Raw genomic sequence first — 12592 nt, forward strand, 5'->3', positions numbered from 1 at the left:
CCTGCTTGAGATGCATCTGTGGATGCATGACAAGGTACGGTTGGCCTTCCTGACCACGTCTTCCCCACAAGGAGGGATCCGCTGCTCACAGACAGGGAAGAATTGGTGGGGAACAGAAGTGGATGGCAACAGGGGCAGTGGTGACTGTGAGATGATTTACTTCAGAGAAAAGAAAGGAAAGGAAGAACAGCTAAGTAAGGACCCTGGGCTTGAGAAAAGCAGACTTCAACTTGCTCAAGGAGCTGATGGGCAGGATTCCCTGGGAGGGCAGTCTGGAGTGGAAAGGAGTCCAGGAAAGCTGGCTGTACTTTACAAAAACCTTACTTAGACCACAGGTGGAAAAAGTCCCAATCTGCAGGAAGACTAGCAAGTAGACCATATTGGCTTAGCAGGAAACTCTTCAGTGAGCTACAACACAAAAAGGAAACTTACAAGAAGTGGAAACTTAGCAAACTACTAAGGAGGAGTATAGGAGTACTGGTTGGGTATGCAGGGATGAAAGCAGGAAGACCAAAGTGCAACTAGAGTTGCAGCTAGCAAGGGGCATGAAGGCTAACAAGAAGGATTTCTACAAGTTTGTCAGCAACAAGAGAAAGATCAGGGAAGTGTGGGTCCTTTACCGAATAGGGGAGAAACCTCTTGATAGGTGATGTGAAAAAGGCTGAACTACTCAATGCCTTCTTTTACCTCAGTCTTCATGGGCAAGGTCAGCTATCAGACTACTGCACTTGGCAGCTAAGTTTAGGGAAGAGGTCAGCAGCTGACAGTGGCAAAAGAACAGGTTTTAGGAAAGCTGGATGTGTACAAGTCTATGGGGCCGGATGCAATACACCCAAGGGTGCTGAGGCAGGTGGCTGATGTGATTGCAGAGCCTCTGGCCATTGTCTTTGAAAATTCATAGAGATCAGGAAAAGGGCAAATATAACACCCCTCTTTAAGAAAAGGAAGGAGGGGATCTAGGGAACTAGACTAGGCAACCTCACCTCAGTCCCTGGAAAAATCATGGAGCAGGTCCTCAAGGAGTCCATTTCTAAGTACCTATAGAAGGTGATTAGGAACAGTCAGCTTGGATTCACTAGGGGCAAGTCATGCCACACCAGCCTGATTTCCTTCTACAATGAGATAACTAGTTCTGTGAATGTAAGGAGAACAGTGGATATGATATACCTCAACTTCAGCAAGGCTTTGGATGTTCCCCCACAACATTTTCACAAGCATGTTAAGGAAGTACAGGCTGGATGAATGGACTGTAGGGTGGATAAAAAACTGGCTGGATTGTCAGGCTCATCAGGTAGTAATCGATGTTCTCAATGTCTAGGTGGCAGCTGGTATCAAGTGGAGTGCTCTACGAGTCAGTTCTGGGGCTGGTTCTTTTTAATATCTTCATCAATGATCTAGAAGATGGGATGCAGTGCACCCTCAGCAAGTTTGCACACTACACCAAGCTGGGTAAACTAGCAGATTCACTGGAAGGTAGGGCTAGGATTCAGAATGACCTAGGCAAACTGGAGGATTGAGCCAAAGAAATCTCAGGACAAGTGAGAAGTCCTACACTTAGGATGGAACAATCCCATGCACTGGTATAGACTTGAAACTGAATGGCTAAGCAGAAGCTCTGTAAAAAAGGATGCAGGGGTTACAGTGAACAATAAAAGATGAATATGAGCCAACAGTGTGCCCTTCTTTTGAAGAAAGCTAACTGCATACTGGGCTGCATTAGTAGGGGCATTGCTAGCAGATCAAGGGAAGTAATTATTCCCCTCTATTCTGCACTGGTAAGGTCACATCTGGAGTATGGTGTCCAGTTTTGGGCCGCACACTACTGAAAGGATGTGGACAAATTAGAGAGAGTCCAGTGAAGGGAAACAAAAATGGTTAGGGAACTGGGACACATGACTTATCAGAGAGGCTGAGGAAACTGGGCTTATTTAGTCTAGAGAAGACAAGATTGAAAAGGGATTTTATAACAGCCTTCAACTACCTGAAGGGAGGTTTGAAAGAGGATGGAGCTAGACTGGTCTCAGTGGTGGCAGATGACAGAGCAAGGAGCAATAGTCTCAAATTGCTGCAACGGATGTTTAGGTTAGATATCAGAAAATACTTTCTCGCTAGAAGGGTAGTAAAGTGTTGTAACAGGCTACCCGGAGAGCCTGAAATCACCGTCCTTGTAGGTTTTTAAGATCAGGCTAGACAAAGCCTTGGGTGCAATGATATAGTTAGGGAAGGTCCTAGTTTGAGCAGGGGGTTGGACTAGATGACCTCCTGAGGTCCTTTCCAACCCTAACTTTCTACGATTCTATGTTTAGGCTTTTGCCAATATATATTGGCAAAAAAAATCTCTTTATGCTCTCCAACAAGCACAGCTATCCCAGAAGATCAAACCAAAGGCATCTCTATCCCAGTGTAACAGTGTCTACACAAGGGGTTGTGATGCTACTATTCTGGTAAGGAAAATCCCATCACAAACCAAGAGAACAAATGTAGTACAAAATTGTACATAGATGATGCCTAAGAAAGTCCTACCAGCCTAGACATGTTGCTTAGGAATGTGAAATTTAAAAACAAAAGTCGCAGTCCTAATCACTATAACTAGGCCAGCAGAATCCCTAAAATAAATGCAGTTTTTTCAGCAAAATTGTTACCTTGCTAAGATAGCCATCTCTCTGGTGAGGCAATTGCTAGTCTAGCTCTACCAGTTTTTCTGTATCTGCAAACCATTTACATGTAGGCAATGGCTTATCACCTCCTCCTTCCAAACCTTACTTTGACACTGTCCTTTAACTTTTAGTTGCAAACTTTTTGACACTGCAGCCCCATTCTCCTTCCTCTTCCTCAGCACACTATGGTTCAATGTAGATGTGCAAGCACGTGTGGTTTGTGGTGCCACAAACCTCTTTGCATCACAAACCTCACAAGTATGCCTCAAACTGCTAATTTGCAGTGCCAGAGCAAAATTTGCTACCAGGATTTCCTGGTATCCAGAAACTCACCTGAAAAGAGCAGTGGAAACTATGCGAAAGTGGCGCACACCAGGATAAACGCAGAGACGGTACCCAGGCATCCAGAGAGCAGCTAGCTGGGGCACAGGGTGCCTCAGCACAGGGACTCTGAAGTGCAAGACAGGGGAGCAGGCTACCTAAGGCTGCCTGCTCCCCTGTCTCCGCATGCTGCACCCCAACTGGCCAAGCAACAGGATGCCTCAGCACGAGAGCTGCCTGCCAGCTAGCCCCTGCTGAGGTACCCTGTGCCCCAGCCAGCCCCAACTGCAGCAAAGCGCACAGACAGGTGCATGCCTCACAGCACAAAGTAGTGGCACAAATTTGTGCTGCTACTATTTGCGCTGATACAAAAACATGCCCTTGCTTGTGTGTCCCTGACCTATTTTTCTATTTTGCTCTTACTGGGTCTTGTTACAGGTTTGCAGTGCTCAAACCCATACTCCAGTTATGACCTAATTCTACCTTACTTTCAGCCTGTGATAGTGCCATACACAGCTTTCAATGACTGTCGCTGCACCCAGAACCATAAAGTGTTAAAGTATCTCTCCCACGATCTATAAAGCTCTTACGATTATTTGCTCAGTGGATACTATGTCATTTGTATGTCAACCATATGATTTATTATTCTTTCAACAAGAGCAACCTTTCCTGAAGTTCAGCTACTGTGAAAAACAGAACACCTGAGCTGGCCTTTTATTTAAGCAATGCAAGAGGCTAAGTTCAGTTTCTGTGTCATTCTTATTAACACTGTCATTTAAGCCTCAGAAGTTGTCACTGCAGGATAGAAAAGATAATGTCTCAAATTGCTTAGCATTGATTTCTGACCAGAAGGGTGCTGATGGATTCCAAATGGATTCCCATTCTGTCCCTTTGGCCAGAAATATGACTGGTCAGAACTTACCTGGTGTAAATTGTTATATCCCCACTCATCTAAATGGAGAAATGCTAAATCTCCACCACTTGAGAATCTGGCTTGATGGCCATACATTGTGATTTAAGTATTCCAAGGGCACGCTACAGCAGGCAGTGTGCAGGCTTGTTATTTCACTGTAGTCCTGTGTCTCCCATTGAAATCACTGGAAATTAAACCCTTTTAGGTCCTGAAAAGGCAGAAGTGGAGTGCAGCAAATCAAACTGGATATAACTGTGTAACTTCACAAAGAGCCAAAGCTCCTCCTAGGATAGGATAGGCCATGTGTTTAGAAATAATCTACATTCAAATTTACAATATATGACATACTTAAGTAATATCACCCCCGTACAGTGTATATCTTTCCTCTAGCTCTCCACACTAACTTGTAGGCCACCACTTGATGCATAACGTCAGCTCATCCACTGCAGTTTCCACTAAGTTTTCATAGGTATCGGTTCTGGCTGGAGTTGCTGATAACCGTTGAAAACATCGTGTCCTTTATTATTACTATTTGGATTATTAGTACTGACGGTCATCAGCTTCTAACTAGAACCTCACTCTGCAGGCCCTGTGCAAACATGACATATAATAATATGAAATAGAAGGGACCTTATTTTAGTTGAAATGCTGCCCTGTGTTATGTCAAGTTCAAACAAGGAGCAAACAAAATTAAACCCAGCAAAATGTTCCCTGTACTGCACTGTCATGAGCAAAATCCAAATTCAGATCTCAGTCTTGATTCCTGCTCTTTCCAGACCTACAGAAGGGTTCAGTACTCTGAAATCCAGCTTTAATGGCCAATTTGGGTGAAAGGTAGAACTCCAAATTTCACGTGCATGTAAAAGGAAGGAGCAATTCACTCTATTGTCTGAAGGAAGCGGTCATGTCAGTTAGAGCTTGACACCAGGAGAGAAGGACAGTATTTGATATAGCAGGAGTTATCACAGGTGAAAACAGGGTTTGCCTCCACCAGCTGTCTTTCCCCTTAAGGAAAGAATCTTTGATGGAATTTTACTTACCTCTTTTAGAGGGTTTCAAAAGGAGACCTGCGTTCCTCATTTTACTGAAGTATTTTATGCCACTAAGTTTAGCTAGAAGGAGATACATAACTGAAGGCATAAGCAGCCATAATGCGTGTGGCTGCATCAACACTCTTTTCCATCTACATTAGTTATTTTACATCTCATTGCTGACAGACTTCCATCTGGAATCAGCATCCATTATCATATGGATGGGAATCTCTAACATCAACCAGTTATGTTCCAAATCCAAGATAAGCAGTATCTCCATTACTGACCTTCAATGCCCTCATGTCACGTGTGCCCACTCATTAGAAGAACAACAGGTCATTTTGGATTGCTTCTGTGAAGCCTATGAAATGCTTGGACTCATTGCCAAGTTCACAAAAACCAAGGTCCTTTACCAACCCACCCCAAAACAACTAGCTGCTCTTCCACATATTAGGAGAGGGCAATCCTAGGAAAATGTTGAACATTTTCCCTATTTGAGTAGCCACCTTTCCCATAAACTAAATATAGACAACAATAGTCAACACCAGGTAAAGTCTTCCAGGGCCGTTTTGGAAATCTCCCAAATCCTGGCACTGGGTCATGACATCAGGACCCAAACCAAATGTCTCATCTACCAGGCTATTGTCATCCCTACACTACTGTATAAGTGTGAAACTTGGACATGCTGGAAACAAGTGAAAGCTCTGGGATGTCGCCATTAGCAATGTTTTTGAAAAATCCTCCATACCAACTGGAAGGACAGAAGAATGAATGTCCTTTCTGACTCAAGCAAGCATCACCAGCACTGATGCCTTGTTCATACAGCACCAGCTCCATTGGGCGAGTTATGAAAAAAGGGTATCTAACAACCAGCACCCAAAATAGGTCCTGTACTTCCAACTCACCAATGGTTACCACGGTGAGCAAAATAAAGAGATTTACGGGCACCCTAAAGGCAAATCTGAAGAAACGTGATATTGACATCAATACCCAGGAGACTCAAGTACTGAATTGTCCCCAATGGCACCAAGATTTACAAGGCATTGATCACTTCAAACTCTCCTCACTATGGAGGTGGATAGATAAGAGAGCCAAAAGGAAAGAGCTGTGACCTGACATCATCAGGATCTACTCCTTCTGTCTAGAGCTGTCTCTCACCCCATCCTCATTATAAAATTAGGCTACTGTAGTGTTACAGTCAGATGGGTCGCAAATTGGCTGGGGGGCCACACACAGAGTGGTGAATGGGTCATTTTCAACCTGGAGGGACGTGGGCAGTGGGGTTCCCCAAGGCTTGGTCCTTGGACCTGCACTGTTTAATATCCTCATTGGCGACTTGGATGAGGGGGTGAAAAGCACCTTGTTCAGGTTCGCAGATGACACTAAGATGTGGGGAGAAGTGAGCACGCTAGAAGAGAGGGACAGGATACAACTATATCTGGACAGGTTACAGAGGTGGGCGGATGAAAATAGGATAGGTTTCAATATGGACATTGCAAGGTATTGTACCTGGGGAGGAAGAACCAGCAGCATACCTACAAGCTGGGGAATTCCCTTCTCATCAGCACAGAGGCAGAAAAGGATCTTGAAGTCATTATTGATTCCAAGATGAACATGGGCCGGCAGTGTGGGAACACAGTCAGGAAGGCCAACTGCACCTTGTCATGCATCCATAGATGCATCATAAGCAGGTCCAAGGAGGTGATCCTCCCCCACTATGCAACACTGGTAAGGCCGCATTTGAAGTACTGCATCCAGTTCTGGGTGCTGCACTTCAAGAGGGATGTGGATAGCACTGAGAGAGTCCAGAGGAGGGCCACTCACATGATCAAGGGGCAGCAGGGCAGGCCCTACAAGTAGAGGCTATGGGACCTGAACCCGTTCAGCCTCCACAAGAGAAGGCTGAGGGGGGATCTGGTGGCCACCTACAAACTTGCCAAGGGGGACCAGCAGGCAATGGGAGAGTTCCTGTCCCCCCCCCAGCACTACCAGGAGTTACAAGGAATAATGGCCACAAGCTGACTGAGAGTAGGTTTAGGCTAGACATCAAGAGGCGCTACTTCACAGTCGGGGCGGCTAAGATCTGGGACCAACTTCCTAGAGAAGTGGTGCCCGCCCCTACTCTGGGGATCTTCAAAAGGAGGCTGGACAATCACCTTGCCGGGGTCGTTTGACCCCAGTACTCTTTCCTGCCCATGGCAGGGGGTCGGACTTGATAACCTGCTTAGGTCCCTTCCAACCCTACCAACTATAAAACTATAGAGCTATTTGCCATGTCTGCAGTCGAACATGCAAGTCTCAGACCAGCTGCCTCACTCATCCAAGGACTCATTAATGACTTCCCTAATTACTGGAAAACTGTTATCCTTGTATCAAGGAATGCAGCTGCCAACAATCAGTTGTATGGAGATCACTTCCTAAAGGGCTGGCAAATATATAGCCTAAGGGGCGGGAAGCATTCTGGCTAGGTAAGTAATAGACTCCCTAACCTTGGTTTCTGTTCCCATGACCAGAGAAGCCTCTTACTCTTGTCGATTCTCTTGTTTGCCAGCAACCTGTCTCAGCTAAACTAATGCTTACTCCTTCTCCAAACCAGGGGATTCTGGGAAGGAAAGGGAAACGTCTGCTGCAACTAGAGCTCATCTAGCTCAGAAATGCAAAGAAATGTCTTTTTTTTTTTTAAGTGGCTGATAGCGGTTGATGCCCAATTTCATGCTTTGTGGTTGCTGCAACAGTATACATGCTAATCACACACAAATGGTTAGTTAGGCACTGAGTTACCAGAGTGCATATAACCATCCAATCTTCAGGTAAATTTATGCTGCTTTTGTGTATGGCTGAAGGAATCTCTCAGAAGAGGAAAGAGGAGTGGTCAAATGACATCCAGGAGTAAAAACCAATCTCACTACAGCTAGGCAAGAAGGAACTACAAGAACTAAGCTCTGCCTAGCCACACTGGAACATCTCAGTGCCCTCCTCTAAGAAAAGCTACTACAGAGTCCAGCCTTTCTTTTGACTGGTCACTGCTATCACTCTTGCAATGCTAGCTCCAAAAGAACAATCCTAAAACATCACACAAGGCAGCATCAATAAGTTCAGTTGCAAACAGAACATCACTACAAACAGGTTGATATGGACTCACCGGTGAGGCATTTCAGTATAGAGGCTAAAAAAAAAAAAATCACCCAACTCTGCTCTTTGTGACTAACATCTAAGCATCCTTGTCTGCTGCTTCGTCACTTGGACTTGACAAGATAAGTGACCTTTGAAACTTTACAACAGTAAACAAGTTTTGCCAGGGACCTCCCCAGTTTTACCCTTTAAATGTGCAGGGATGTATAATATTTGTGGATAAAGGATGATAATAGAGAGCTTCACATAAAAGACATATGTAGAGCTTTAAAAAGGTTTCTGTGTTGGCTTTGCAAGCTCATAGTCTCACTTGGAGGACTCACGTTCAAGTCCTACGCATAGACAGCATTCACACAGAGGGATGTGCTCAAGGAACCCTTCCCAGGCAACCAGAGAGAGGCACTGGCACGAGCTATTAGAAAGGCAAATTGTTTCCATCTTGGGTCTTAACAGGAATTCTAAGTGATTATTATTCATTTCCTTGGAAAGGGAAATGAAAAGGGATCCCAGAGAACACAGCCTTTCAGAAATATCATCCTCAGCTCACCTGCTGGCAAGTGTTACACTTGGAAAATATCCCATTGAAATTAATATTTTATTATTAAAAAACCTCAGAAACAGAAGACATTCTTTCCATTACATTTTCCACAGCTTGTCACATGGGTTTCAGGCCGTTTTAGCTTCCGACAAACCTTCCAATGTTTTGCGTATAACCTTATACCACATCTAGAGTTTGGTTCTGATCTCACGCTGCTGTGAAGTGGGAGTAAATCCACGAACACCCATGGAGCTTCATTACAGCGCAAGAGGCCACAGCCAGGCCCACGGACCCCAGCACACTGTATCCCACACCCCAGCATCACTTGTTATACCATACCTGCCACTGGTTTCCTGACTGGCTTGACATATATGTGGCGGGTAGGCTTCGAAGGCTATTTTTCACAGGTGAGCCTACTAATGAACCCCCCATCTCACTTGAGGAAGATTCACTGGCCACAGCCATCTGGTATTGGGAGTAGTTGTACAGGTTGTTGTAGTAAGGATACAGGGATGGCTGATAGAAACTGCTGTAGTAGGTGGAGTCCACGACCAAGTCAGACGTGCTCTCCAGATGCCCTCTGCTGGTGATGGAAGGAATGTCCTGAATAAGCATCCGTCCCTCTGAAAAGAAAGAAAAACCCCACCGGTTATGAAACAGGAGGCTCTATAAAGAATGTTACCTCTCAGTAAGCTGTTTTGCCTTCTGCTGCCTTGACAGGGGGTGAGAAATAGGAAGAGGTGCAAACTGAAGGGAGACTGTGCTTGCTCGGATATATTCATATAAACAAATTATCTTGCTACTCTATTGGCCAAAACTAAAAGGACCAAAAGTTAAAGCTAATGAACCAGATGCTTTCTGATGTCTTCTGCCATCAATAAAAAGAACATTATTATTGCACTTCAAGTCTTACTTAACCCCTAGGAACACAGAGACCCTGACTTCAGTTGACTCTGTTCCCTTTCCTTTCCCTTTTGAGCCTGGTCACCTGCAAGTGACAGAGCACTCCATATGCAAGCTGTAAAACAACATGTAGCATGAGCATGCTGTCACAATAGTGAGGCTACAAAAACTTGGCTAAGGGTAGCATCCCATCCCACATCCCAATTTTTGGTGGGATTTGAAGCCTGTTTTCATCAGCAGTTATCAATACCTGTCCTGTTGAACAACACTCAAAATTCAACCACATCGCTCTCAACCAGTCATCTGAATTCAACCCCTTCACATCAGTTTCCACAGCACTGTAGGAAGAGTGTCCATGATTTCACTGATTCAGAGACTCCCCGGCTGTGTTCTCTAACTTGGTCCTGGGTGCGCCCCTCTGGCACAATCAATACAGAATAGGGGTGCACCGCTAGAGATTTTGGGGGCTGATACCGATAGCCAATTTTTAGGGAGGCATATTGACGGATATTGATCCGATTTCCAATACAGCTGCATGCAGCTGCTAAGTCTGTTGTGGTGAAAGGGGAGGGGGAGGGAAGGGGTTAGGGAAGGAGTGCAGTTGGGGCTAGGGTAGGCGCTACCCAGATGGGGTGGGTTGGGTGTGGGACAGAGCTTGGCTTATCCGGGGGGCGCGGGGCAATTCCCACAACTTGTCCGGAAGGGCATGGGGAGGGGGAGAGTGTGTGCACTCCTGGCCTCCACTGGGTGGGCCAGGAAGGCTACAGCACTGTGCTCACAGCAGGCAGCAGTGGTGATAAGAGGGAGGCTACAGCGGGGGCTGCAGCCACCCCAAAATTTGGCCATAGTCCCTCCATAGCCCCCTCCCAGTGCTGCCGCCACCCGCCCCAAGCACAGCACAGCACAGCCCCTAGGCCCAGCCCGCAGGTGAAGTTTGCCCAGCCCACCCTGTGCAGATCCAGGGCATATGGCTTCCTGGACAAGCAGTGGGAGCAGTGGCGGGAGCCGCCCCCACAACCTACGCCCCCTGGACAAGCCATAGCTTCATCCAGTGCCCGCCCCATACAGCTGCACAGTGCCTACCTGAGCCCCAGCTCCCCTCCCTCCCTCATCGCGTAGGGCATTGATCCCACACCTGGTCCCCCCCTTCCCCTTTCACCACAACAGACTTACCAGCTGCACACAGCTCTCCATGCTGCCAGGCTCTGCTCCTCATCGCCTGTGTGCTGCACTGCAGCTGCACACACACGGGCATTTATTGGCCAAATTATCAGCCACTTCAGACCAATTTCCAATACAGGCCATTTTCTTTACGTCGGTGCTGATCTGATGCATCAGTGTACCTCTAGTACAGAATCGTGTGGGATTAGAGGCATTCATACAAGAGCACAGGAAATAGTGCTCTAACTTTGTAAGGTACATTTATACCTTAGGTCAGAGATTCCCAAGCAATGGGCCACGGCCTGGAAGGGTTGGCTGCCAGATCATGGCACGAGTCCCCTGCTCAGACCCCCATCTGTCAACCTGGGCAAGTGGCTTCTGCCACTGGCAGTCACGTGCGGGGTTAAAGCTGGATGGAGGCAGCCGGCTCCATGTGCCCCATCCTGCTCCTGTCCCAGTCCGCAGTATAAAAAAGGTTGGGAACCACTGCCTTAGGCACATGTATATGTTCGTGAACTAAAGAAGGGTCTGTTTCGTCAGACAAGGTTTTTTGGGTAAATCTGATATCTTTTATTAGACCAACTCAAAAAGTTGGAAAAATTCTTCTTTGCAAGCTTTTGGGTACAAATACCTTCAGCCTGACAAAGGGTATTTGTACCCGAAAGCTTGCAAAGAATTCTTCCAACTATTTGAGTTGGTCTAATAAAAGATATCACATTTTCCAAAGAACACTGTCTGCCTTTGTCCTTACACCAACAAGGCTACAACCTATAGCCCTGTTTCATCAGAGACACAGATACTTTATAACTGCCACTAGGTTCTAATTCCTGGCTTACTGCTTTTCTTGCTTTATACTAAGAACATTTTCTAAAGCTTTCCTCCTGTCACCAATACCATTTTGACTTCCATGACACCAACAACAATAGGACAGATGCTGCTTTTAACCTCCCACTGATCTGATGTGCTCTGAGATCTACATAACATGGTGTTAGCCATATCAGTGTTGACGAGTGGCCTCTCTGTACTAGGGCTGTCAATACTGATGAAGCTGTATTCATAACTGTAGGGACATTTTCTAAACTTTCCCCAAGGTAGGCAGGGCCTGGCTAAAGCTGGTCAAGTCATTTAGCATCCATCTTTCAGTTTCTTGTTGGCAAAATGGACACAAAAACATCTCTCCATCCCACATGGATGTACTAAGGCTTTGGCCTCTCAATAAAAACATGCTACCAAAGGTGGGGAAGGCAAGAGCCACCAGTCATGCCCCAGATCATTCAGACAACCCTCTTTTGTTTTTTCAGTGTGGGGGGCAATACTAGTGCCCTCTCTTACACAGACAGGAGCAAATCAGCTGCCTCTTCTCCCCCCTCTATAGTATATCTTTGCTGGGGCAAACATCATTTAGCACTGAATGAGTTAAGAGGTTGACTTGCTGGTATTTTCTTCCTCTCTCTAGTTGTGCTAGTCCCTGCCAGTCTCATGGGTCCTGTTGCGAATCCAGTAGTCTGACCCTCTGTGGCCTCCCAACTTTCTCCACCGTATAACTCTATGAGCTGAACAGAACCCTCACCTGCTCATTCATCCACGTACATAAATCCCAAACCACTAACAACCTGTTATTTTTAATTTTTACACCCAAGAGCATTGGAAAGTGCTCCAACACCACACCAAAGAAGTAGGAGATACAGAATGAAAAGGAAAAATGTCACAGCTATCCCCATACTATGAATCCCACTGAATAACAGGGTTTTGGATCAATCGGAATGGTCTTTCCACATGAAATAAGGTGAAAAAGGCCTCGTGGATCTACCCAGTTTTAGCCCAGAACATGGACTGATAATGTAATTTAAAGAGCAGATGAGAACCGTCACCAGCTGCATCTCAGTCCTTCACCCTGAATTAAAAGCACATGAGTTTTTATTGCCATTGTACATGG

General features: G+C 45.9%; 1 protein-coding gene across 9 annotated transcripts in view; it reads right to left on the reverse strand.

Moving 5' to 3' along the window:
- Nucleotides 1-12592, reverse strand: part of LOC109323477 (doublesex- and mab-3-related transcription factor 1) — a 117804-nt gene that overhangs the window by 79228 nt on the left and 25984 nt on the right. For all 9 annotated transcript variants that reach the window (XM_019555058.1, XM_019555059.1, XM_019555060.1 and 6 more), the window contains one exon: nt 8932-9215. In XM_019555058.1, the coding sequence (XP_019410603.1) occupies nt 8932-9215 (284 nt within the window). The remainder of the gene's footprint in view (nt 1-8931; nt 9216-12592) is intronic.

This window comes from Crocodylus porosus, unplaced genomic scaffold (assembly GCF_001723895.1).
Source record: "Crocodylus porosus isolate Cpor-Errol unplaced genomic scaffold, CroPor_comp1, whole genome shotgun sequence".
Classification (NCBI taxonomy): Eukaryota; Metazoa; Chordata; order Crocodylia; family Crocodylidae; genus Crocodylus; species Crocodylus porosus.